Genomic DNA, 24,777 nt, shown 5'->3' with positions numbered 1-24,777 from the left:
AACATTCACTGGATCATGGAGAAAGCAAGAGAATTCCAGAAAAACATCTATTTCTGCTTCATTGACTACGCTAAAGCCTTTGATTGTATGGATCACAACAAACTGTGGCAAATTCTTAAAGTGATGGGAGTACCAGACCACCTTACCTGTCTCCTGAGAAACCTGTACGAGGGTCAAAAAGCAACAGTAAGAACCAGACATGGAACAACTGAGTGGTTCAAAATTGGGAAAGGAGTACGACAAGGCTGCATATTGTCACCCTGCTTATTTAACTTATATGCAGAGTACATCATGAGAAACGCTGGGTTGGATGAATCACAGGTCGGAATTAAGATTGCCGGGAGAATTATCAACAACCACCGATATGCAGACGATACCACCCTAATGGCAGAAAGCAAAGAGGATCTCAAGAGCCTCTTGTTGAGGGTGAAAGAGAGTGCAAAAGCTGGTTTGAAATTCAACATTAAAAAAACTAAGATCATGGCATCTGGCCCCATCACTTCCTGGCATATAGAAGGGGAAGAAATAGAAGCAGTGACAGATTTCATTTCCTTGGGCTCCAAGATCACCGCAGACGGTGACTGTAGCCATGAAATTAAAAAACGCTTGCTCCTTGGGAGGAAAGCTATGGCAAACCTAGACAGCATACTAAGAAGCAGAGACATCACCTTGCCGACAAAGGCCCGTCTAATCAAAGCTATGGTTTTCCCAGTAGTAATGTATGGCTGTGAGAGCTGGACTATAAGGAAGGCTGAGCGCTGAAGAATTGATGCTTTCGAACTGTGGTGCTGGAGAAGACTCTTACGAGTCCCCTGGACTGCAAGGAGGTCAAATCAGTCAATCCTAAAGGAAATCAACCCTGAGTGCTCATTGGAAGGACAGATACTGAAGCTGAAGCTCAATTATTTTGGCCACCTAATGTGAAGAGAAAACTCCCTGGAAAAGACCCTGATGCTGGGAAAGACTGAAGGCAAAAGGAGAAGGGGACGGCAGAGGATGAGATGGCTAGATAGCATCACCGATGCAATGAATATGAACTTGAGCACACTCCGGGAGAGAGCGCAGGACAGGAAGGCCTGGCGTGCTATGGTCCATGGGGTCACGAAGAGTCGGACATGACTTAACGACTGAACAACAATAATACACGTTCCAAAATAGCATTAGAAACATTAAGCCACCCATGCAGCAATGGAGGGGTTAATTTACTCTTATTTTGAAGCATACAGATTGGCTAATATATGGGCTTGGTCCATAAGAATGGAGTTGAAAAAATATGAGCAAAATGGGACACTTCTGAATCATCTATTCTGATTTCAGAAAAATATCTGATGTGGATATGCTGTTGCCCAGTCTTTGTATTAGGGCAATTTTTGATGTTTGGGTGAACAGTGAGGGGCAATTGCCCTGGGATTGGTGCTCTGTATGTCCTCGATTTATAATAACCAGATCAATAAAAGGGGGATATTAGGGGATATCACCAAATGGGAAGAAACAAACTTTAGTAATAGGAATGATTTTGTGGTGAGGAACTCTGTGACTGCTTTTGATTAAGCAAGGTTTGGGGCCAATGGGCAATTGAAGCTATATCATTTTTTCAGATTAGACATGCCTGTTATGCACTTTTATGTAAGTATGGTCCCCCTAGGATAATGTCAGCTACTTAGGCGTGTTATTTAACTACCTCTAGGTAGGTAAGATCTATCTGTTGCTAAAGGACATACTGAAGGGATATACACCTTATTAAAAAAAACTAGGGGAAGGATCTACAGGTAGTTCTACCAGGAAAGGTCTGGCAGTAGATAGTTGCTAATGTAGGGAAGAATTTGATAGCAATTAAATTTTTAAAAATAACTTCTTTAAGCATTCACATCAATGGTATCTTATGCCACATAAGATCAAAAGGATATATAGTTTGACTTATGATAAATGTTGGAGCTATGGTGAGGAAGGTGTGGACTGCATGCATAGTTTTTGGCACTGAGGTAAAATAAAATTCTCAATTATACTGAGCTTATAACGGGTTATAAAATACCAATGGATTTGTTAAGGGTGTTTTGGGGTTATTTAAAAAGGTGCATAGAAATGTTTGATGTAGAGACAGTTATTAATTTGTTGACAGCAGCTAATTGATTGGTTTTCCAGCATACTGTTCATTGCTATTATGACGAAAACAATTTATTATGTAAGAGCAAGAGAATCAAATGTTTGAGAACAGGTTTATTGAGGAATGGAGTGTCTTTGTTACAGTTTGGAACGGTACATTCCAAGATAACACTTGGCAATAGTTGTTACTTGCATTAGTTTGAATTTATGTATTACAAGTTATGTATCAATAGGCTGAGTTAATATAAAATATACAAAACAAATATTTACTTTTGTACATTTCTTATCATTTCAATGTTTTAAAAAGTAAGAAAAGAATGGGGCCATCGCAACTGCTTTGTGTGTGGTGATGTCGTGTATGAACTCCCTCTTGACTCCTCAGCTTCTGGATTGTACCACAGCACGTTGGGAATAGGACGATTACCTATATTTCAGTTAACAAATATGACAACTTTTTATCAGTTGGCTTGGTTTGGTTTAGTGTCTGAAAACATTTTTACTGGCAAAAATATAGCACACACAAACGGTGTACAAAACAGTACATTATAAGACTATAGTTAAATTATGAGTGTATACAGAAGACAAGATTACCTTCCTGGGAATGCTTGCTGGAAAATGTATGTTCTCAGTAAGTGCCGAAATTTGTAGTGGTAGGGAGTCCTACAGAGTGGGTGCTATGATACTTAGGCCCTCTTATGAGCCGTCATGGATTGGACCTCTGAAATTTTGGGTACCACCAGGAGGGTATGTCCTGATGAGTGCAGCAACCAAACAGGCAGATGGTGGGGAGAGGGTTAGGTATGTATTAGAAATGGTAAATGCTTAATATTTGAGCTTTTAACAAGTGTGCGTATCTGTGTCTATGCCCATATGGGTGTGTGTGTGTGTACTTATACTTGCTGGGGCAGAAAAGATCAGCCTTAAAAAATTAGAAAGGAAAAATGGTCAAAAGCCATGAAGTGAATTGCACATTAAAAGTGTGTTTAAAAAACACATTTCATGTGTTTGTTAACCTAGATAATGGCTGACTTTAGGCTGAAGCTGATACCTGTTTTTAAAGATGTATTTATTTATAATTTATACCACTTAATATGCTAAAACCCCCAAGTGGTTCACATTAGAAATACAATAAAAATGCATAACAATATTGTTGCAGTATCATGGTGCACCCAGCATCACAGCTGGGTAGCGGAAAACAATGGTTGGCCACCATGGCGGGGTAGAACAGCTGGACCTCTGTGTGCATGGCAAGAGTCCTATGCAGGCTGCTTTGTGTCAACAATCTGTGACAACGAATAGTGCAGGGAAGGACAGCCTCTGGCCTGCAGACCTAATCTGGCTGCACTGGGGCCCAATCCAGCCCGTGGAGGGTTGAGCACCCCCTGTGGAGTTTACCTCCTGACTTGGCTGGGGTCGAGTCAGCTCCTGTAAGCACCAACCAAGTCCCTTTCTCCATACAGAGAGAGACATGGGGCTCTATGCCTCCCTCTGCACTGAGAATGTCTTTTAAAAGTGTGTGTGTGTGTGGGCGGGAGATGATGTCATGGGAGGGGGAGGGGCTTTGGTATGAGGCTCCACCCACCGGCATCATCCAACCCATCGGCTTGGTCTCGGGTGGTAATCCAGCCCCTGGGCCAAAAGTGGTTGCTTTCCCTGCAGTAGTGGGTCTGTGGCTTTCCCCACAAATCCATCCCCCTGCCTCTTTCTCTCCCCCTTGAAGAAAGCACTGCATCTCCGGGCCCTCAAGACATTCCGGGACTCCCAGGGCGTCATGAGGAAGACTGGGGAAGAGTGGCTGGTCACCATGGCCGATACGGAGGCCCACATCCCTGACGTTTACGAGGAAGTGCTGGGCGTTATTGACATCACCACCCTGAACAGTTGCCAGTACTGTGTGGTGTGTGACCCCATGGATACAGATGGGAAGCCCCAACTTGGGAAGAAGAAAGTGATCCAGGTATGTGCCCTAGACCAAATAATGCAGAGGACTATGCTGGAATGCTTGGTAAGCTGCGGAAAGCATAACAGCTGTTTTAGTGAGGTGTGGTGGTGAGACTGTTGGACTGGGAGATCCAGGTCCTAGTCCCCACTTGGCCATGGAAGCTCACTGGGTGACTTTGGGCCAGTCACAGACTCTCAGCCCAGCCTACCTGTTGTGAGGATAAAATGGAGAGGAGGAGGATAATGTATGCTGCCTTGGGTTCCTTGCAAGAGGAAAAAAGGCAGGATATAAATGCAATAAATAAATTATGTAGCAGAACTACTTACACTGTAGAGCCGGGGTTGTGAGCTGCATGCAAGCCCCCTGGTGCACCCCCTGCCACGTGCTGAAATTCGTGGCACTAAAAGAATCAGCAGTCTAAACATATCCTTACTACCCTGTCATAGCAGTTTGCCACAGAAATTTGGTGGCTGCAGGAGTGCAGCCCATAGCTGGGGGTCAAGCATGGCCCTTGGACCATTCATGCATAACAGTAATTGAGCATGGTATGGGTGCCCACCTACTCTGTGCAAGAGGGCCTGGCCACACATGTTGGGCCTCTTTGTTGCTTAGCCCTATGACGTAACCCAGAGTGAAACTGGTGGCGATGGGCGAGAGGCCATTCAGGAAGGCTGCTTCGCTGTTGTCAAGGAGCCCCTGATAAACTTCCGAAGTATTCGGACACTTCCTAGACGATAAGCTGAGATCTTGCCATATTCCAAAAGTTAATCAGTATATAATCATTTCCATAAGCATGTACCATATTTTTCAGACACCAGACTAAGAGGGATAAAACCATAGAGCAGGTGCCATTCCTCCAGAGGTCACAGGGCTGTTACATTAAGAACCTTTCTGGAAGTATAGGCAGAATGGTTGCCCTTTGCGCATGTTTCCAAAGTTGGTGACTGAGCTTTGGTTTTCGTTTCCCCAACTCTTTCTGCTGTTTCCACAGGGGGAGATGTCTTTCTTCCTGCAGCCTGGGGAGTGGCTGGAGCAGGGGATCCAGGACGTATACATCCTTTCCGAAGAAGATGGCCTCCTGCTACGTGCCCTCCGCCCCTGGGATGATGTGAATGAGGTAGGGCAGGCCCAGGGGCCAAATCTGCCTCTCCTGTTGTCCCAGTCCGGCCCCAGGGTTCCCTAGATAGCCATGTCGTTTCTCTTGGCCCCACCCCCTTTCCCCTAACCACTGCTTGTTTGGTGGTTTCCCAGCTTTTAAGTAGTTCTTTCCCCACTCTAAAAGATCGAAATGTCTCTCCTAAGGCTTAGTTACTGGCAGTAAGAACTTTAAGCTAAAATATGCTGGTATTTTTGTGGTTTTGGCCCCTCCCCTTTGGCCCCACCCACTACTGGAATGTGGCCCTCAACAGTTTCTCCAAACCAGAATTTGGCCCTTTGGCTGAAAGAGATTCAACACCCCTGAGGTGGGGGGCCTGACTCTGTGTTGCCCAGTGGGGAAAATGCAGGCCTGTAGCCACCCTAAAAGTTTGGGGGGGCACCCCCCAAAAGTAGGGGGGACAGTTCATCTGGTTTGCAGACCTTTTAAAGGCAAAACTGTTAACTGTTTCTTAATAGCTTGTAAATAACATCTAGGAGGGAGCAGAGAAAATTGGGGGGGGGGGAAGCCCGCATCCCACCCCCTGGCTACAGGCCTGGGAAGATGTGCAGCTTGACGTGGATGTACTCTGGAGCCCCTCCCCTTCCTATTCCTTTGCCTTCCCAACAGGATGGGGAGGACATTCTGCGGAAGCCAGGTGACCGTTGGCTGATCCAGGGGCCCCTGGAGTATGTGCCGCCTGCGGAGGTGGAAGTACTCGAGCAGCGCCATTCTATCCCGCTGGCTGAGAATGAGGGCATTTACGTGCGGGATATCAAGACAGGAAAGGTGAGCAGAGCAGACGGGCCAGCGGTTCCTAGATATCAGCTCCTTTGGGATGAGCTTCTATCCAGTGCAGCCGAAACACACCAATTAGCAGCACCTTGGGGATGCGTTCCTTCAGAGGTCACCGCTGACAAAAGTATCGCAGCCCTCTGACACCGCTGGCTCACATTATTTATTAACCGCTCCTCAGCTGAAGAGCTTGGGGCGGGCTGACGAAAAGTCCAGTTGTGGGTGTGAAGGATATGATGCAATCGCTCCTCAGGTGCCTCCTTTTGCCGCGGGGAGGGGGCGCTAAGAAGAGGGCCCTTGGGCGTGGGCCTTGGGCTCCCTGTCATCTTCCTCTGGGGCAACAGCAACCACCATGCTGACAGAAAGACAGGTGCCAGACGATGTGGGAAAAAATGTCCGTAGGATGACTTGGTGCATGAGTTTCGCCTGCGCTCTGAGATCTGACCAGCTTCCAAATTTATGATGGTGACTGAATTTCCCCAGACTGCATTGGCTGTTCCAGTTTAAACGAATCCTATTTGGGAGTGAGGGTGTTTTTCTTTTCATTCTACTATAGTAGCCATTAGTTCAGGGGTGGGGAATCTATGCCCCTGATGTTGTTGGGTTCCAACTCCCATCAGCCCCAACCAGCATGGCCAATAGTCAGGGGTGATGGGAGACCAACAGCATCTGGTGGGCTGCAAGTTCCCCACCCCTGCATTAAGCTGTCTTATATCATTTTCAGGAAGAATGAAATAAATGAGAACCTTAGGTTCCAGGTTCAATCCCCGGCATCTCCAGGCATAATGAGGAAAGAAACCTGCCTGAAACCCTGGAGAGCCGCTGCCAGTCAGTGTCACCAATACTGGGCTAGATGGACCAACGGTCTGACTCGGTATACGGCAGCTTCCTGTGTTCCCAAGTCTAGTAGCCACAACGAGCCCTTCTGCATGAGGCATTTGTTGTGCACTTGTGATTCCTCACTCATGGTAATTTGCAGGTGCTTTACACTATGTTGACATCCTCCAGAGCCTCTCCCATGCTTTGCAGCCATTATCGCAGTTTTTTCCTAATGAGTATGTCTGGTATTTCTGTGAATGGCGGCATGAAACCCTAGTGTATTAGTGCAATTCTGCTATACTACAGTGCCACCTAGTGGTTGTGAAATAGAACATATAGAACGGCAGAGAAAGACCCCCCCCCAAAAAAAAACACGAGTAAGGGAGCCAATCTTAATCCCACAGAGAATCCGGAAGCAGGAGCCTTGGTAAAGTGGTGGGTTAAAAGCCTCATTTTCGAAAAGCCTAATAGCTAAATAGCTCCATACTCAGAGACCATGTCCTTCTGGTTACCAGATGCTGGGGATAAAAAGCAGGAGGTGGCTGTAGATGGCATGCCCTGCTTGTGAGTTTTCCACAGGCAGCTGGTTAGCTGCTGTTGGAAACGTGGATTGCTAGAAGAGACAAACCTTTAACTGATCTATACAAAGCAGTTCTTGCATGCAGCTTGGCTTGCTTCCTTGAGTTGTCTGGGGCTCTTGCTCTTTAATCACTTTTTGCAATGTACTTCACTCTCCATCCTGCACCCCACCCTGGCTTGTGGCATTTTGCAGTTTGGATTATGTAGATTGGTCTGCAGAAGTTTTGGAGATGGGTGAACGTGGGTTACTTCTCCTTTCTCTAGAATTGTTCACTTTTTTTTTTAATAGAAAAGATGTTACCAACTCCATAGTTTTCTGTGTTGCCCTCCTGTATCTTTTTTTAGACATGATTTGTGATGATATTTTGTGCACGTGGCAAAACGTAATTGGAGTGCCAGTTTTTCCAGTGTGGGCTGGTAAAGGGCTATTGAGGCTTTTCAGGGCTACTGAACCTTTAATCAAAAGCTTCCTGTTTTTAGTGTTTCCATTTCACCATTGCTGGTAGATTAGTGATGAATTTCCCCATCATTATCCATTTTCTGTTTTCCCATGGTCTGGGGGTAGGTGGGCTTTAATTTGTAGTTTCCGTTCATTACTTTTTCTTTTTACTTTTTAATAGTGAAGTAGCTCTCTTCTGCTATAAAGGAAAAAAAAAATGCCAGGAAACTAGTAATGACTCCCCACCCCACAAGCAACAGAAACCAACTAATAAGGGGTAATTCATCACTAATCCTCCATTAGTACTGAAATGAAAGCAATAAAATGGCCAGAACCTGCAAACAGGAAGCTTCTAAATAATATTGGAATGGACCTTTGCTGAATTGGAGATTACTTGGGAATAAACTTTATGGGAGGATCTTGACTATGGGGGAGGGATAATATAGTGCTATATTATGTGCTGTGTAGAACCTCCATTGTAATTCCACTTCCATGTAATTGCAGAGAAGTTATGCTGCTGCTTTGCGGTCTATAAGCATTCCCACTGGTGGGATCTGCACCACTGTGGCAGCCACCTTATTCTTTCAGAATGAATTTCAGAATTGTAAAGACAAATTCCAAGAAATTTATCTCAAGAGTCCTCTGGAATAAAGAAGCCATTTTGTTTCTTAAGCAATATAAAGGAAGGCTTGGATCTGGATTTAGTTGTATTTAGAGTAGGCCCAATGGGACTTAAGTTAGTCATGAATAACAAGGCCCATTGATTTCAGTGGGTCTACTCCAAGTATGACTAAATCTGGATCCAACCCTAAATGTATAATATCTCCCTGGTTCTTGTGGGGAGATTTGGGCAAGGATGTTATTGTAAAGTTTCCAGTCTATTGTACTCAGAATAGGCCCGTACCCTTCTCTTTTTCCCTCACAGGTCCGGGCCGTAATTGGCCACACTTACATGCTGTCTCAGGATGAGGAGCTGTGGGAGAAGGAGCTGCCCCCTCATGTGGAGGACTTGTTGACCGTGGGGAGAGATCCAGTTGTTGATCGTTCGCGGGAGTGCTCTGAAGGGGGCAGTCAGGTACCCCGTGATAAGACACGGGCCGTGTCCTACCGTGTCCCCCACAATGCAGCTGTGCAAGTCTACGATTACAAGGAGCGTAAGTCCAGGTGAGAGATCCACTGAGGGGGGTGCGTAATCCCCCCCCCCCCCGACTGTATTGAGGCAGCAGATAAGAGCATTTCACAGCCCAGAGGGGCAAAGACCCAGGAACATCCTGTGTGATGCAGGGGGTGGGGAGGGAAAGGGATTGGCAGGAGGTGAGTGAGACCAAAGGAGGGGATGGTGCAGGGCAGGGAGGAGGAATGGAGCTGAGGAGAAGAGGAGGAGGGGCTCTGCAAATGCAAGGAAGGTGAACTCAAAGGGCGAAGGAGCAGGGTAATGAGGAAGGGTTTTTTTGGAGCCAGTGCATAGGGACAAAACAGACATTAACTTAAATCTGTGACTAGCAGCTACATTGTTTAAATTTTTTACTCTAGGGTAGGCACGGGGGCTGATCCAGATCTGAAAATCCCCCCTCCCCCCGCTAGGGTCCTGATCGGAATCGGGAGCCCTGCACCAACTCTAAAGTAAAAAAGAATGACAGACATAGCTGCTAGCTTCAGATTTAATGTAATGTCTGTTCTGGCCCATAATGTATGAAATATGAAGCCTATGTAGAACTCGTGGCCCCTGACGCCTAATCATAGGTGCGTGGCTGCTTGTGTGCTCTGAGCCATCTGCAGCAGGTCCCCAGGAGGCGTGGCAAGTGGGCAACTTGCTCCAAGCAAGGCTGGAGGTGGGCTGAGGCTTTACAAGTCCCTCCATCCAGTCTACCTCTTGTAAGCTCTGCCCACCTCAGGGGTGTGGATCCTTGAAAGGCCAGCCCCCTGCCCTGAAGGCGAGGGGCTCCCCCTTGTGTCCTCCCTGAACCAACGGGTAAGTGGGGTGGAGCATTAGGCAACTGCAGGATTGGCGTCAAGGGCAGGCATGGCCGGGCACTTGCCAAGAGCCCACACCCCAGCAGAGGCCCAGAGACAAGAGCCCCCTGGACTCGCTCCTCCTCTTCACCATTGCAACCTGCTTGCTCACCTGCCTGTCTCTCTGGCCCAGACACCGGTGGTGGTGAGAAGGAGTAGAAGCAGATGCCCCTGCCTACTTGCTCAGTGGCTCTCTGCCTGTCAAGAAAGCAAGAAGTAACAATGAGGAGAGAGGTGGAGGAAGAGCAGCTGGTGACAATGGTGGTGAGAGGACAGACTCCCTGAGGGAGGGGGCCCATTGAGGGGCCCTTAAAAACGGGAGCTGGCACGGGGTAGCTGACTCCTCAGGGGAAGGCATCGTCAAGGCCCTGGCTCAGGTTCCAGTGCTCAGGGCCAGTGGTCTCAGTTTCTGTGTCAGGAACCTGGTCCAGTTCCTCAGCCAGTGGCTTTGCCGTCCTGGACTTAGCTGACTCATCCTCCTCTGTCTCTGAGCTTGAAGCCGGGGCCGTGATGTTGTGTTTACCCAGGGAGTGAGGAAAATGCATGCCCCAGTTCCAGGAATGAGACTTGGCACTGACAGTGGATTGTGTGGCAAAGGCTTCTTCCGCGCTAGCTTTTCTCTCTCTCTAGAACTGGAACTAGAAATAGAACATTCTTTAATTATTAGTCAGTGGAGGCTGGTGGCTCCAGTCTCAGTGGAGTGGTGAATCCGCGCTGGGTTTCAGTCTGAACCAGTCAGAATTCTAAAGGAGCTTCGCACCTTGGATAGCAACTTCAGAGTTCTGACTGAAACCTGGAGCGAAGGCACCGCCCCACTGACATTGGAGCTACCAGCCTCCACTGACTAATAGCGGGTGGACCTGCTGCTTCTCACGGGTGGAGACAGTCCTTAGGGTGATATGGCAAAGCCTTCAAACACAGTTACCAGCTGCTGGAGTTGTACACATCGTGCCTGCCCAGTCTGAGTGAAGCCATGACTCGGGCACCCTAGGCACAGCCCCTGCCATGGTGTACCCCTGTAGCTCCCTGAAGGAGGGGTTTGCCCGCTCCGTTCCCCTGAGGGGGCTGCCCCACAGCAGTGGGGAGGGAGCAGGCCTATAACTGTCCCTCGGCCTGCTCATCTCCCTGGCTTCGTACTCCATGGACAGCAAAGCTGTGTGCTGGGTAGGGAAGTTTGCCCCTAGTGCCTGAAAATGTTACTGCAGGGTTCACAGTTTTAAATGAATTTGAATTAAATAAGGCATTTAAAAAACAAAGTAACTATGAGGTGCTCACCCCTAGGGTCCCCTTAGTATGCATGTCAAGCAGGGGCGGCTTTCCGTCAAGGCAGGCTGAATCCCTTGACTCAGGTGGCAGAGCAAGAAGAGCGGCACGAGGAAGGCCCCGTGCTGCTTCCTTGCTCCAGAGTGTGGCACTGCAGCGAGTGTTCTGCAGAATCAGAAAAAAAAACCCATTACTATAGAAGATTATTTCTTTTACATTTATATCCCACCTATCCTCTAAGGCGCACAAGACTTGCCTACACCAAGGGTGGGCAACTTGTGGCTCTCCAGATGTTTTGGCCTGCAACTCCCAGTGTGCGTCACAATTGGCTATGCTGGCTAGAACTGATGGGAGTTGTAAGCCAAAATATCTGGGAGCCATAAGTTGTACGCATAGTCCCCCCCCCGCACACACACACCTACAGGCTTTATACTTGAACAACCCTATGAAGTAGGATAGACTGAGAGGTGGTGACAACATCAAGATCTTCAGACAACATCATTACCAAATTATTGTGTTCCAGTGTTGTCCTTCCCATTTTTCCCCAGACCTGATTTCTGCTATATTTTGAAATGAAGCACAATTTGTGGTGCCAGCCTGCCTAGTGTAGACAAGCAAAGCATTATTAAGCCTTTTTAAGGGCTGCCATACCTTTAGTTAAAAGGTTCCTCCTTGCAGCTTCAACCCATTGTATTTATTCCTGTTCATTGTGGCAAGAGAATTAGTGATGAGATGCATCTTAATTAGTCTCCTCCTGTTGCCTCTGGGGGAAAGGGGACTTGGCCCCCCTTTTTAAAATATTAAAATAGTGCTATTTTGCTATAGAAGAATAAAAAATAATGAAAAGAAGTTTGGTAACTAAAGCCCCTGCCCCGCAAACAGATGCTGACTACATGAGAGGCAACTCACCACAGACACTCTGAACAGGAAGCAATGAAATAGGATGAACTTGCAAGGAGGAAACTTGCAATTAACACTGCATTGCAGGGGGGACCTTTGCTGAATGGGATTGAAATATGTGAGTAAGCATTATAAATGAATCTTGGACATGAGGAAGTACATTGCTGGTTAATAGTACACTATATTAAGTGCTTTGTGGAACCTCAGTAGTTTTAATTCTACTCTCTTCTTCCTCTCAGGGTGGTTTTTGGTCCAGAGCTTGTACTTCTGGGGCCAGATGAGCAGTTCACAGTGCTCAGTCTGTCTGGGGGTCGACCCAAGCGCCCCCATGCCCGCCGTGCCCTCTGCCTCCTCCTGGGGCCTGACTTCTGCACTGACGTCGTCACCATTGAAACAGCTGATCATGCCCGCCTGCAGCTCCAGCTGGCTTATAACTGGTGAGTTGGAGGCAACTGATGTGGGCAGCAAGAGACCCACAGCTGGGGTGGAAGAATGTGGAGGGCTGGGAGTGTACACAGAACTATAGATATTCTATTGACTTCTTAAAAAACAAAAAACTAATAGCTCCACTTTTGTGCTTATTATGACCCTTAAGCCTGAATGGCATGCTTCCAGGATTTGTAACTTTCAAAGGGCCAAATAAGACATAATGGGCAGCCGTCTGTATTTATTCATTTAAAGTATTGTTATCGCACTCCTCAGTCAAAGAGGCTCCTGGACTGGCTTATATATAATCAATAAAACAAGATGACATGACACACAAGGAAAAAGGAATGGGGAGGGAAAAGGAAAAAACTTTCAGTCTTTCAACAGGGCTGGTGGAATGGCCCCGCTTCCCCTTCTCATCTCCCTCAGTGCAGCCTGCTAGAAATGTGTATTTTATCCATGTGTCTGTCCTGCTCACATATACATCAAGGATGTTATATAGTCTTTACATGAGAGAGAGAGAGAGAGAGAGAGAGAGCACAGCCATGGCAGAGGGGAGGGAAACTGCCCCCTCCTCCTTTACCTTACCTTGCTGTCCTCTGTTTTCTTAAGCATTTTTCCCCCAGCCCTGGCTCATTTCTGGTATTGGATGCCAGGCAGAAGAAAACTGCTTAAAGTAGTAGATTGCAGCAAGGTAAGGGAAGCAGGGTTTTGTTCCTGCCCCTTGCATACTCCTCTTTTGTAAAACATAGATGCCAGACCCCATTTATAAGTCAGCAGGAACGCACATGGAAGGATTTCCCGCATCACACCTACCTGAACATAAGTTGGGGTGGGTAAGCTGTATGCCAAAGCATCTGGAGGGCCAGAACTCCCATCAGCCCTAGCCAGCATACCCAAAGGTGAGGGATCATGGGAATTGCAGGCTCAAACATCTGGAGGACCACAAATGAAAAAGAAACCAAATGCACAGTTACAAGATGGGTGATACTTGGCTCAACAGTACGACAAGCGAGAAGGATCTTGGAGTTGTTGTAGATCACAAACTGAATATGAGCCAACAATGTGATGTGGCTGCAAAAAAGGCAAATGCTATTTTGGGCTGTATTAATAGAAGTATAGCTTCCAAATCCTGTGAAGTACTAGTTCCCCTCTACTCAGGACTGGTTAGGCCTCATCTGGAGTACTGTATCCAGTTCTGGGCACCACACTTTAAGAAGGATGCAGATAAACTGGAGAAGGTTCAGAGGAGGGCAATGAAGATGATCAGGAGACTAAAAACAAAGCCCTATGAGGAGAGACTGAAAGAAATGGACATGTTTTGCCTTGAGAAGAAAAGACTGAGGGGAGATATGATAGCGCTCTTCAAGTACTTGAAAGGTTGTCACAGAGAGGAAGGCCAGGATCTCTTCTCGATCATGTCAGAGTGCAGGACACGGAAGAATGGGCTCAAGTTACAGGAAGCCAGATTCCGGCTGAACATCAGGAAAAACTTCCTGACTGTTAGGGCAATATGACAATGGGACCAATTACCTAGAGAGGTAGTGGGCTCTCCCACACTGGAGGCATTCAAGATGAAGCTGAACAGCCACTTGTCAGGTATGCTTTGACTTGGATTCCTGAATTGAGCAGGGGGTGGACTTGATGGTCTTGTTGGCCCCTTCCAACCCTACTCTTCTATGATTCTATTAAATTGCCCACCTGTGACCTAAATAATTTGTATTTGATTATAATACGTAGGGCAGCCTTCTCCAACCTGGCACCTTCCAAGTTATACTTGCCAGCAAAGTTGGGGATGCGACTGATAGCACCCTTCAGAGAAGAACGAGTATTTTTGGGTGCTAAAGCCCCATCCTTAAAGGACTGGAAGGTGGTGCTACCAAGAGTGACAGGCAGACTTTTTGGGCCTTAATTAAACATTGCTGTCATGCTTTCAAGTTTTCAGTGCAACCGTCAGGGCTATAAAGTGTATGCCTCTGTTTTCCTGTCAGGCACTTTGAGACTCCCGCTCCTGCCGAAGCATTCCGCCTGTTTAGTGTCCCAGATTTTGTGGGCGATGCCTGCAAGACGTTGGCCTCGCGCATCCGGGGGGCTGTGGCTGCTGTAACGTTTGATGACTTCCATAAGGTGCGTTGTTCTCCCCTTGTCCCTTTGCCAGCCCTCATCATGACTTTTCCTATAGCTGCGCCCCCAAACAAGAATCCAAACATTCAGGCTGCTGTACTTATCCTTATCAATAAATCAGTGTAGCAGATTTCATCTCCACCAGGGGAAAAAGTATTTTGTAAAGCCAATGGGTTGGAATTGGAGACCAAGCCATCCCAGAATACTTTGCATTACACCAGGGAACAATGTATTATTGCTGGGAAAATTCACACACACCCCCCCCGGTGCTCTGAGAATTGCAGCTAACCTCAGAGAGAGCTGGGAATGCCGTGGTGGGGTGGCGGATGACATCAGCTAATCACAAAGGCCCAGCGCGTTGATCCTGTTAGCCCTGACTCCAGCACACCACTGATGGCTACTAGTCACGATGGCTATGTATTGCCTCCTGTATCGGAGGCAGAATGCCTCGTCATCCCAGTTGCTGGGGAACACAAGTGGGAGGGTGCTATTGCCCTCATATCCTGCTTGTGAGCTTCCCATAAGGCATCTGGTTCGCCGCTGTGAGAACAGAATGCTGGACTTCGACGGGCATGTGGTCTGATCCAGAGCAAGTGCTCTTATGTTCTTATATGGTCAAAACACTTAACCCATCTTTCTCACGTCCTTCTTCCCTGTCGTGGCTCCCCTATTTTAGTTTTTGTTTGAATAATGTTTTATTTGTTTTGTTAAAAAAATGGTTTTTGTTTGTTGTAGTGTGCCCCGTAGTAAAGTTTTGATGTCAAGCCCTAACAGTCCTCCTTCAGCTAGACCTCATATGACTAGCCTTCCCCAGCCTGGCGCAGTTCAAATGTGTTGTACTACAACTCCCAGCATCCTCAGCCAGCATGGCCAGGGCATGGTGGCTGAGGATGGTGGGAGTTGTAGTCCAGCACATCTGGGAGGTGCCAAGTTGGAGAAGGCTGTCAGAGGCAGTTGTTGTGCACTAGGGGTAGCTGTTGATTCTGACAGCCTTCAGAAGTGAAACTGGTTCTCCTCTGCAAGGTAAACATGTCATTACAGGATGTATCTAGCCCAGTGAATTCAGCAATACTTTATTACATTTATAGCCAAAACATAGAGGTTCCGCCTCCCCTCTCTCTCAACACCCCTCTGAGGTAGGTTAATTTTTGTGAACCGCCCAGAGAGCTTCGGCTATTGGGCGGTATAGAAATGAAATGAAATGAATGAATGAATGAATAATGCTGAAACACAGTGGGCGGGTTTGCACAATCACGGAGGGAAAATAAGTCATGGCTTTCCCTCCCCGCATCCGCTGATCATGAGCCGCCTAATTGGCATAATTACCCTAGCCGGTCGTGGGTTGTTGTGACATCTGAACCAGGAAAGGGTGGGTGACTTGGCTTGTTCTAGGGTTTCAGGGTAGTTTGTAACAGCCCCCCCCCCCCCGTCCACCCTTGCCAGGTTAAGACATCATGGCAACCTGTGCCCAGTGAGGGTAATTATGCTAATAAGGCAGCTCTTGACTGGCATGTGGGAAGGGAAAATATGCGACCATGGCTTATTTTCCCTCTGTGATCATGCGAACCCAGTCAGTGGCTGGCCCAAAGTCACCCAGGAACTTCCTGGCTGAGTGGAGATTTGACTGTCTCCCCAGTCCTAGTCTAGTGCTCTAACCGCAGTATTGCTTACTGCATGGAGAGGGAAACTTTTGCAATGTTCTCCCCCACTGCATAGTACTGATGTACCAGCTGGCATTAAAGCTGTGATTGGCTGTAGGGTGTATTTAACAGTATACCATGCTCACTAGTGGTAGTAGAATCTGTGCTTCTCTGCTTTACTGGAATAAATGTCCCCAGAACTCGAACCGTCTGATCTGCGCTGCCGTGTTTGGGTTTGATGGGGAAGGGGCGCTGCGCACCTCCTTGCGTTTTGCCCCCAACAGCCTCGTTATCAGCAGTATTGACATCCAGAGCGTGGAGCCCGTGGACCAGAGGACGCGAGATTCCCTCCAGCGCAGTGTGCAGCTCGCAATTGAGATCACCACCAACTCTCAGGAGGCAGCTGCCCGGTACTAAAAGGCTTAGGGGTGGGGGAATGGGGCCATGGAGCAGCCAGATTCCCAGCTTTATTTATTTGTTTACGATATTTATATAGCACCCAGTAACCGAAGTTCTCTGGGTGATCTATCATTAAAAACGGAGACCATAAAAAGAAGTAAAACATAAACATAAAATCTCTAAGAAACTCCACTTGTTAAGAAAGCCTCACTGGACCCAGAAGATTGTAACAACTGTCATCTGGTCACAAATGTACCCCTTTTGGGCAAAGTACTAGAGAGGGTCCAACTCCAGGTGCTGTTAGATGAAACAGATTATTTGGCAATGAAATGGTTTTGGTTGCCCTGATGGATGACCTCTGTCGGGAGAGAGATGGGGGGAGTGCAACCTTGTTGATTCTCCTTGATCTCTCAGTGGGCTGGTTCACACCATCAGACAAGCCATGCTTGTTTTAATCAGGGGAGCGTGTCGACCACCATTTCCCGAATTACTCACCTGGCTGCAGCTTGGTGTGCTGTCCAAACACGGCTTGTTGTTCTGTCCAAACATGGCTTGACAACATGTCTTGTTTTAGAGGGAAACAACTCTCCAACAACCCATGGCCTGTTGTATGGAAATTAGGGAAATGATGGCCGGCATGCACCCCTGATAAAAACAAGCCACCATGGCTTAATTTGATTGTGCGAACCGGGTCAGTGTCTTTTTTATAATATTGACTATGGTATCTTACTGGACCAGCTCTATGGGTTGGAGTTGGGAGCCACTGTGATATGGTGGTCTTGTCCTTACCTGCAGGGTTGGTTTCAGAAGGTAGTACTGTGGGGTTCATGTGAGCTGTGAGGTCCCACACGGTTCCCATGCTCCTTAACATCTATATCGGGGATGGAGAACATGTGGCCCTCCAGATGTTGTTGGACTGCAACTCCCATCAGCCCTAGCCAGCATAGGCAATGGTGAGGCTGATGGGAGTTGCAGTTCAACAACATCTGGAAGGGTACACGTTCCCCATCCTTGATCTGTATGAAGCCACTGGATTCGAGGATTTAGAGTGCGGTGTCACCAGTGTGCTGATGAGACCCAGCTTTATTTCTCTGTGTCATCTGAAACAGGTGAGGCTGGGGAGATGTGGATGGATGAGGGCCGATAAACTGAATCCTGATGGGACAGAGGCACTGTGGGTAGGCAATTCCCAGAATTTGGTGTTCAACCTGTTCCGAGGGGGTTGCGTTCCCCATGAAGGTGCAGTGTGGGGGCACTCCTTCATCCAAGGAGTCCCAAGTGGTCTTGGTGGCTTGGAGCTCCTTCTACCAGCTTCGCCAGTTTCACCAGCCACAGCCTTTTCTGGATGGGGATAACCTGGCCAAAGTGATCCGTGCTCGGCTAACCTCCAAGTTGGAGGTAGCCAACCTGGTGCCAGTGGAGGCCGGTGGCTCCGATGTCAGTGGGGCAGTGACTCTGCTCCAGGTTTCTGTCAGAACTCTAAAGGCGCTATCCAAGGATTCACCACCCCACTGACATTGGAGCCACAGGCCTCCACTGCCTGGTGCCGTCCAGTTTTCTTGAACTACAGCTCCCATTCTCTGACTATTGCCCATGCTGACTGGGGCTTAATGGGGTTGTAGTCCAAAACATCAGGAGGGGTACTAGGCTGCCTGCCCAGGGATTATATGCGGGCTTGCCCTCAAGTGGAAGCTTCCATTGGTTCAGAATTCAGCTGCCAGGATTGGTGGATGGAGCTACTTCATACCAATTCCAGAAGAATCGCCCTGGCCCCCTGTCTTCTTCCATGCCCAATCCAAGGTGCTAGCAATCACCTTCAAAGCCCTACACTGCTTGGGAATCCAAATATCTGAAGAAACGACTCCTTCCATGCTTCCTGCCTGTGCACTGAGATCTTCAGAGGGGGCCCTTTTCTGTCTACCATCATTGGGTGAAGTACACTGTGCATCTACAAAAGACAAGTTGGGGATGGTGGGAGTTGTAGCCCCAACACATATAGAAGGCACCAGATTGGGGAAGGGGGCAGAAGAGGCTGCCAGTAGACTCGCTGGCTGATATTAAAGGTTCCAGCCCACCGAAACAGCCCTTCCTCTGATCTGTAAAGTCTTCTGGCTTCAGATAGCTGGAGACAATGGTCCAGGTTCTTCCCTCCAGGCAGAGGGGGAAGAAGGAACTGCCGATGGATTTGCGCAGGGCTGGCTGATGGCAAAGGTCACTCTTGGAAGCAGTCCCTTCCATCGATCAAAGAAAGCAACCTGAAAAACTATTTTGTTATTCGCTGTGCTTCTGCCAAGCCATGGGAAGAGGCAAGGAGCCATCTGGGGCTATACAACCCCTGGAAATCTGACTCTGCCATCTCTGCAGCTTCTGAAATTTCAGCAGGTGTTGCTGACACACTTCCAAGCATATCTCAGCACCTGTAAGGGCAGTTTGAACCCTACCCCCTCCTCTTTCTGCTCCATTAAAAGTGTCCAAATCTATGCCTTTCAAAACATCAGACACCTCTTGAAGTCTTCCTGTTCATTTGTCTGTCTTCACCTTCCTGAGCTGTTGCGAACCATGAGCTGCCTCCCCCCCACACTGCCTTTTTTCTCCTTAAGACCTGTCCTGTCTCCCTCCTAAGGTTCTCTCCTGGGGGATGCCTTTTAGCGGTCCCTGAAATGGATGGATCTCTGCTGGGCTTGTCGGTTTGTCAACCTCCTGCTACAGCCTTCAGTTCCCCCCTTCCCTGATTCAGCCTCCTTTTCCGCCACACCCCAGGCACGAGGCTGAGCGGCTGGAGCAAGAGGCTCGAGGACGTCTCGAGCGTCAGAAAATCCTTGACCAGGCAGAGGCTGAACGAGCCCGGAAGGAGCTGCTGGAGCTGGAAGCGCTGAGGTGAGGTTGTGGGATTGAGGCCGACGGGGCAACCAAGGGCCGATGGCTGCACAGTGTCAACTTGGTAGGCCAGCAGTATCCAGGGGAGCTCCATCTTCCCACTCTCCTCTTTTTCCACAGCACAGCGGTGGAGAGCACTGGGGCAGCGAAGGCTGAGGCCCAGTCGCGAGCAGAAGCGGGCCGGATCGAAGGTGAAGGGGCAGTCCAGCAGGCCAAGCTGAAGGCTGAAGCTACTGCCATAGAGACTGTGAGTCCTACTGTTCCTCCCATGAACCTTTGCCAGGCTGGCCTCCTCCTTGGCACCGAGACTGTGGCGGTGGCTGCTCCCCTGCCAAGCTGGGCACTGTGGGCTGCAAAAACATAGAAACCCATCTGAAAAATGTCGTTCCCCAGTGGTGGCTGGTGCCCATCGGGGCTGGTGGGGCAGAGGACAGGGCAGATGCGCAGTATTCTACGGAGATTGCTGGAGGAGTACCATGTGTGGGACTGGAAAGCTGTGGGGCAAGTGCACCTGGTTGTGGGGGGATCTGTCTACCACAAGTGGGTGGGGGACAGGCAGGGGGTCACTGCCCTGTTTGCCCCAAATACAGAGCCGCCACTGCCTTCCCCTCTCCCTTGTGATGGTCAGCAAGCTTAACCATCGACTTCCTTTAACTGTGTGTGTAGGCTTATTTTGTTCCTTACTTTAAAAACGTGGTCGAATGCATACTCCTTTTTTATAGCCACAGTATCGGGGCATTAACCAGATCTGAGTGCAGTTAATATATTTATTAAGAAACATGAAGTATAACACACATCAGGCTTCCCCAACCTGGTGCCCTCCAGATGTTTTGGATGGCAATTCCCATAACGCTTGACCATTGGCCATGCCAGCAGAGGCTTATGGGGGTTGTAATCCAACCCATCTGGAGGGCACCAGGTTGCCTAACCCTGAGGCAGAGCTTGAGGGTCTTTCCAAGTCCCACGGCTGTTGCACTAGGTCTGTCCCTTATCATGGTGGATCCCAAAGTGATCCTCATGCTGGCCACACTGGGAGGTTTAATTTTAAAGCCATTGGGCTGGATCTGGAGGTGCTCTTCCATATGTGGATAGCATCTTCGCTCATAGAAGGGATGGCTATTTACACCTTGTGTTGGGGCTTTCAGGGAAGTGGAACTAATCCAGAGGTGCTTCTCAGCTTGTACAGCCTCTTTCACAATTGGAAGCATGACAATTCCTCTAGGATTTCCATGTACTGGCATTGCACCAACTGTTGTGCTGGTGTTTTAAGGAACTGCACAGGCAGCTGTCTTGTTCCCAGCTGCAGATCTTTGGATCCAGTGCTGTGCGTCCTTGGTGCAGCATGTCTCAAGGTTTTTTTTTGGGGGGGGGGATTTCCCCCCAAAAAAACTTTTTATGCCAGTCATACCGTGTCCCATGTTTTGAGCCGAGTGTTTCATGCAACCCATAACACCTTGCAGGAATCAGAGCTGCAGCGCCTTGCAAAAGCACGGGAGCAGGAGCTGCGCTTTGCCAAGTCTCAGGCGGACCTGGATGTGGCGCGGGCCGAGGCTCTTGCTGCTGTGGAAGTGAAGAAATTTGAGGCTGTGATCAAGTCCCTGGGGCCTGACACGATCCGTGACATTGCTGTGGCTGGGCCTGAGATGCAGGTGAGAAGCAGCGAGATGGGGAGAGAGGGCCTGGGAGAAAAGAGGGACGGTTCCTTTATCAGGGAGGGACTGTAGTTCAGTGTGGTGGAGCATATACTTTATATGCCAAAGGTCCCAGGTACAGTTCCCCACATCTCCACTTAGAGAAGATCCAGTAGTGGGTGAGGAGAGATGGCAGATTGCCGCTGATGGTCAAAGTAGATCAGATTGGGCCAGATTCAGGGATGTCGAACTGCAGGCCCATGCACCAATACCAGTCAGCCTGCGGTCCTAATCTAGCTCTCCGGGGTCTCCACAGGGCCATGCCCCTTCCACCGGCCCCAGCCGCTTTCCTCTGACTGCTGGCCGTTTGATGGTTTCCCAGGTCTTGTGCAGGTTTTTTCCCCATTCTAAACAGTTGCAATGCCTCCCCGGAGGCTTAGAGCATTTCTTGTGCACTCATGAGTCCTCACGGTAGTTTGTGGGTGCTTTGCACGATGTTGTCATCCTCCTCCAAGGCCTCACCTGCTCTTTGCAACCATGGGGGTGGTGGTGGTTCTAGCGAGGAAAGTCTGGTATTTTTGTGAATGGTGGCATGAAAGCTTCAAGTATTCCGTTATACCCCAGTGCCACCTAGTGGTTGTGTAAATGAACACATAGAAAGGCAGAGAAAGAAACCCCCTGGGGGAAAAAAGTGTAAAGGAGCCCATCTTCATCCCCACAAAGAATCCAGAAGCAAAAGCCTCAGTAAAGTGGTGGGTTAAAAGCCTCATGTATAAAAGTCCTTAGTTACTGGCAGTAAGAGATTTAAGCTAAAATATTGTGGTCTTTTGAACCCCCCCCCTTTGTTCCCTCCCACCACTGGAATACAGCCCCCAAGAGCTTCTCTGAAATCCAGTTTGGCCTTCTGGCTGAAAGCTAGGTGGACACATAGTTTGACCGGGTGTGTCAGCTCCCTACAGTCCTATGGACTTGAGTGACAGAGAGCAGAACAGGCCTCAGGAGTATTAGATTTCAGATAGTGTGATGTGGTGGCAAAGAAGATGGATGCTGGTGTTTTGAGACCCTGATGGATTCTCACTGTCTCTACTCTGCAGGCAAAACTGCTCCAGGGCCTGGGAATCCAGTCCACGCTCATCACAGATGGTTCCTCCCCTATCAACCTCTTTACAGCTGCAGGCGGACTGTTGGGGGTTCTGCCCAAGCCTTCTGAGGCCTGAGAGATGCTGGAGATGGACCCCTTCCTGTTGCACCTCCTTTAGTGCCTTGGAGATGACATGGCCTGAGCCAAAGCTGACACTTCCCATTCCCCACATCTGTGCCCCCTCTGAATGTGTGCCTTGTGAATCAAAAGGGGGAAAAATATAATAAACATTGCACCTCTCTATTCCACACCATCTCCTGACTCCTGTTTGCCATTACAAGTTTGCAGGGGTCTCTTTGTGGGAACACTGCTAGGGTTTGGGGGACTGGGGGTGGGGAATAATCTCGGCTGTTGGGAAGAAAAGGCTGGAATGGAGGGGGAGAAGCATCACACTGTGAGGTCATAGAATGTCTGTGCATAGCTGGGAGAGCAGCTATGGCAAGCCCAGGGGAACTTCTGGTACTCCAGCTCCTGTGCACTTTCACAAATCTCTCTAAGGTGACCCTGACTGTCTCCCAGCTTGTGTCAGGTGAGCACAGCTCTTCTTGCACAACTACTTCCACGGGCCTCTTCAGGGCATCTGCTTGATCTCCCCTACCCCCACCCCCAGCTACGCATACCGTAGCACAGTCTGGCCCCAACCTGGTGCCTTCTAGATGTTTTGGGTGACAATTCCCAGCATTCCTGAACATTGGTCATGCTGGAAACCATCTGGATGGCACCAGCTTAGAGAAGGCTGCTGTGGCAGAAGTGAGCGAAGCTGAGTGGTAGAGGGGAGAGATCTGTCCCCAGCATACTTTCAACCATAACTAATGGTTATGGCTTCCAACTGGGAAATCTTCAGAATGGTTTCTCTGGAGTGGTTAGAGACCTCTGGCAGAATTGTGTCAAAACTTGCAACTGTTTGAAGCTGAGTTTGGTTCCAGCCCTGAACTAACCAAGTTAAAGCTATTTGAAACTAGTTCAAGATGTTGTGCTGTAGAAGAGCAGTGGAAATTACTGCTCTGATAAGGTCCAGCTAACATTAGATTAACCAGGATTTAGTTCTTCCTTCTACATTCATCTTGCTGTGTGGACTGCAGCAGGAAACGTTTGGTCCTTCTTATTTTCTCACCAAGGCAAAGGCTTGTGAGACAGCAGATCCTGAAGATAATTGATGAAACTGTTCGTGTGTGCTTAAATCAGGACTTGTATAAAACAGTAGCAAAATGTGGCCGGAGGAGAATTTGTCTTTGCTCTTGGGAAACAAAAAATGGCAAACTTTCTTGGAAAACAAAGGAAGATATTTTATACTTGCATTTATAATAACAAAAAGAAAGAAAATGGTCCCCTGGTCAAGAATGCCTTTCCAAATGCTCAATGAGTGATGCTTTTCTGGCTTTATTGGGCCTACAGCACCTGTGGAAAAAACAGAGGATGACAGCGAGACAACAGACTCATCACTACATCGGCCACTCTGGTTTGATTATCCTGACTCTGATAAAGAGAAGATTCTCACCATTTATAAGCTTATTGGAGAACAGCCTGAGTTCACTGCCCCAAGTGAGAGCCCTGTCACCAATTCCAGTGTGCAGCTCTGAAACTTCCCACAACAAACTCAGGGGAGGGACTGAGTGGTAGCACATGAGCTTTGCACACAGAGCCCAGGCTTAGCCCCTGATTCCCTGGCATCTCCAGGTAGGGCTGAAAAAGACCAGGTTTTTGAGGGGCCTTGGACAGGACACCCTCAATGGACCCCCTCCCTCAGTGACTCTGCCTTCTCACTGCCATTGTCACCAGCTGCTATGGCTCATCTTCTGCCTCTTTCTCATCATTGCTACCATTTGCTTGCTTGACAAGCAGAGAGCCAGTGAGCAAGTAGGCCGTGGCATCTGCTGCTCCTCGCTACCACCACCATCATTGTCTGGGCCAGAAAGAGAGGGAAGCGAACAAGCAGGTTGCAATGGTGAGTAGGAGAGGCAACTCCCAGGGTCAACTCTAGTCAATGAGCCCCTGCTGGAGTGTGGACCTTTGGCAGGTGCCCAGCCATAACTACCCTTGTCACTTGCCCTGGGAGACACTTATCTCGAACCCTGCAGAACTGCAGCTGCCAAATAAATTAGACTAGATGGCCCAGTGTTCTGACTCACTAGAAGGCAGCTTCCTAAGATCCTCCACCCTGCTGCCTGGCCCCCTCTAACTTGTTTCAGAGCTGTGGGCAATGTACTAGCCCTGCTGTGTAATAAAGTGATCTCCCATGGGAAGCTTTTCCTCTCTGTCCTCTACAGGTACCTTCCCCCGGCTGCTGCGCTATATCCTGGTGGGATCAGTCATCCTCATCCTGCTGTTCTTCCTCTATCAGATCATCTCTAAAATGTATGTGTCATACTGGCCAGCGTGTCTTGTGTGCTACAAGCAGCGGAGGCTGGTGGCTCCGATATCAGTGGGTGGTGCATCCACTCTGGGTTTCAGTCAAAACTCTAAAGGAGCTGTCCAAGGTGTTTCAGACCTTAGACAGCTCCTTTAGAGTTCTGACTGAAACCCAGAGCGGATTCACTGCCCTACTGACATA

The 24,777-nt window shown here is 48.6% G+C and overlaps 1 protein-coding gene across 21 annotated transcripts in view; it reads left to right on the top strand.

Moving 5' to 3' along the window:
- Positions 1–22,499, top strand: part of MVP (major vault protein) — a 42,134-nt gene extending 19,635 nt beyond the window's left edge. For 18 of the 21 annotated variants that reach the window (XM_084805791.1, XM_084805800.1, XM_084805799.1 and 15 more), the window contains 11 exons: positions 3,824–4,060; positions 5,037–5,162; positions 5,811–5,969; positions 8,738–8,976; positions 12,228–12,425; positions 14,406–14,541; positions 16,377–16,588; positions 19,338–19,454; positions 19,575–19,701; positions 20,915–21,103; positions 22,180–22,481. In XM_084805791.1, the coding sequence (XP_084661917.1) occupies positions 3,824–4,060; positions 5,037–5,162; positions 5,811–5,969; positions 8,738–8,976; positions 12,228–12,425; positions 14,406–14,541; positions 16,377–16,588; positions 19,338–19,454; positions 19,575–19,701; positions 20,915–21,103; positions 22,180–22,302 (1,863 nt within the window). In that variant the 3' untranslated portion in view covers positions 22,303–22,481. Of the gene's footprint in view, positions 1–3,823; positions 4,061–5,036; positions 5,163–5,810; positions 5,970–8,737; positions 8,977–12,227; positions 12,426–14,405; positions 14,542–16,376; positions 16,589–19,200; positions 19,455–19,574; positions 19,702–20,914; positions 21,104–22,179 lie in introns of all 21 variants that reach the window. The other 3 variants (XR_014783919.1, XR_014783918.1, XM_084805783.1) reach the window with 2 other exon arrangements.
- The last annotated feature ends 2,278 nt before the right edge of the window (positions 22,500–24,777 follow it).

The sequence above is a fragment of the Heloderma suspectum genome, chromosome 6 (genome assembly GCF_057233095.1).
Source record: "Heloderma suspectum isolate Gila_16-S chromosome 6, 16-S_ref, whole genome shotgun sequence".
Taxonomy (NCBI): domain Eukaryota; kingdom Metazoa; phylum Chordata; class Lepidosauria; order Squamata; family Helodermatidae; genus Heloderma; species Heloderma suspectum.
Note: the sequence above shows the minus strand (reverse complement) of the source record. Positions and strands in the feature narration are given on the sequence as shown.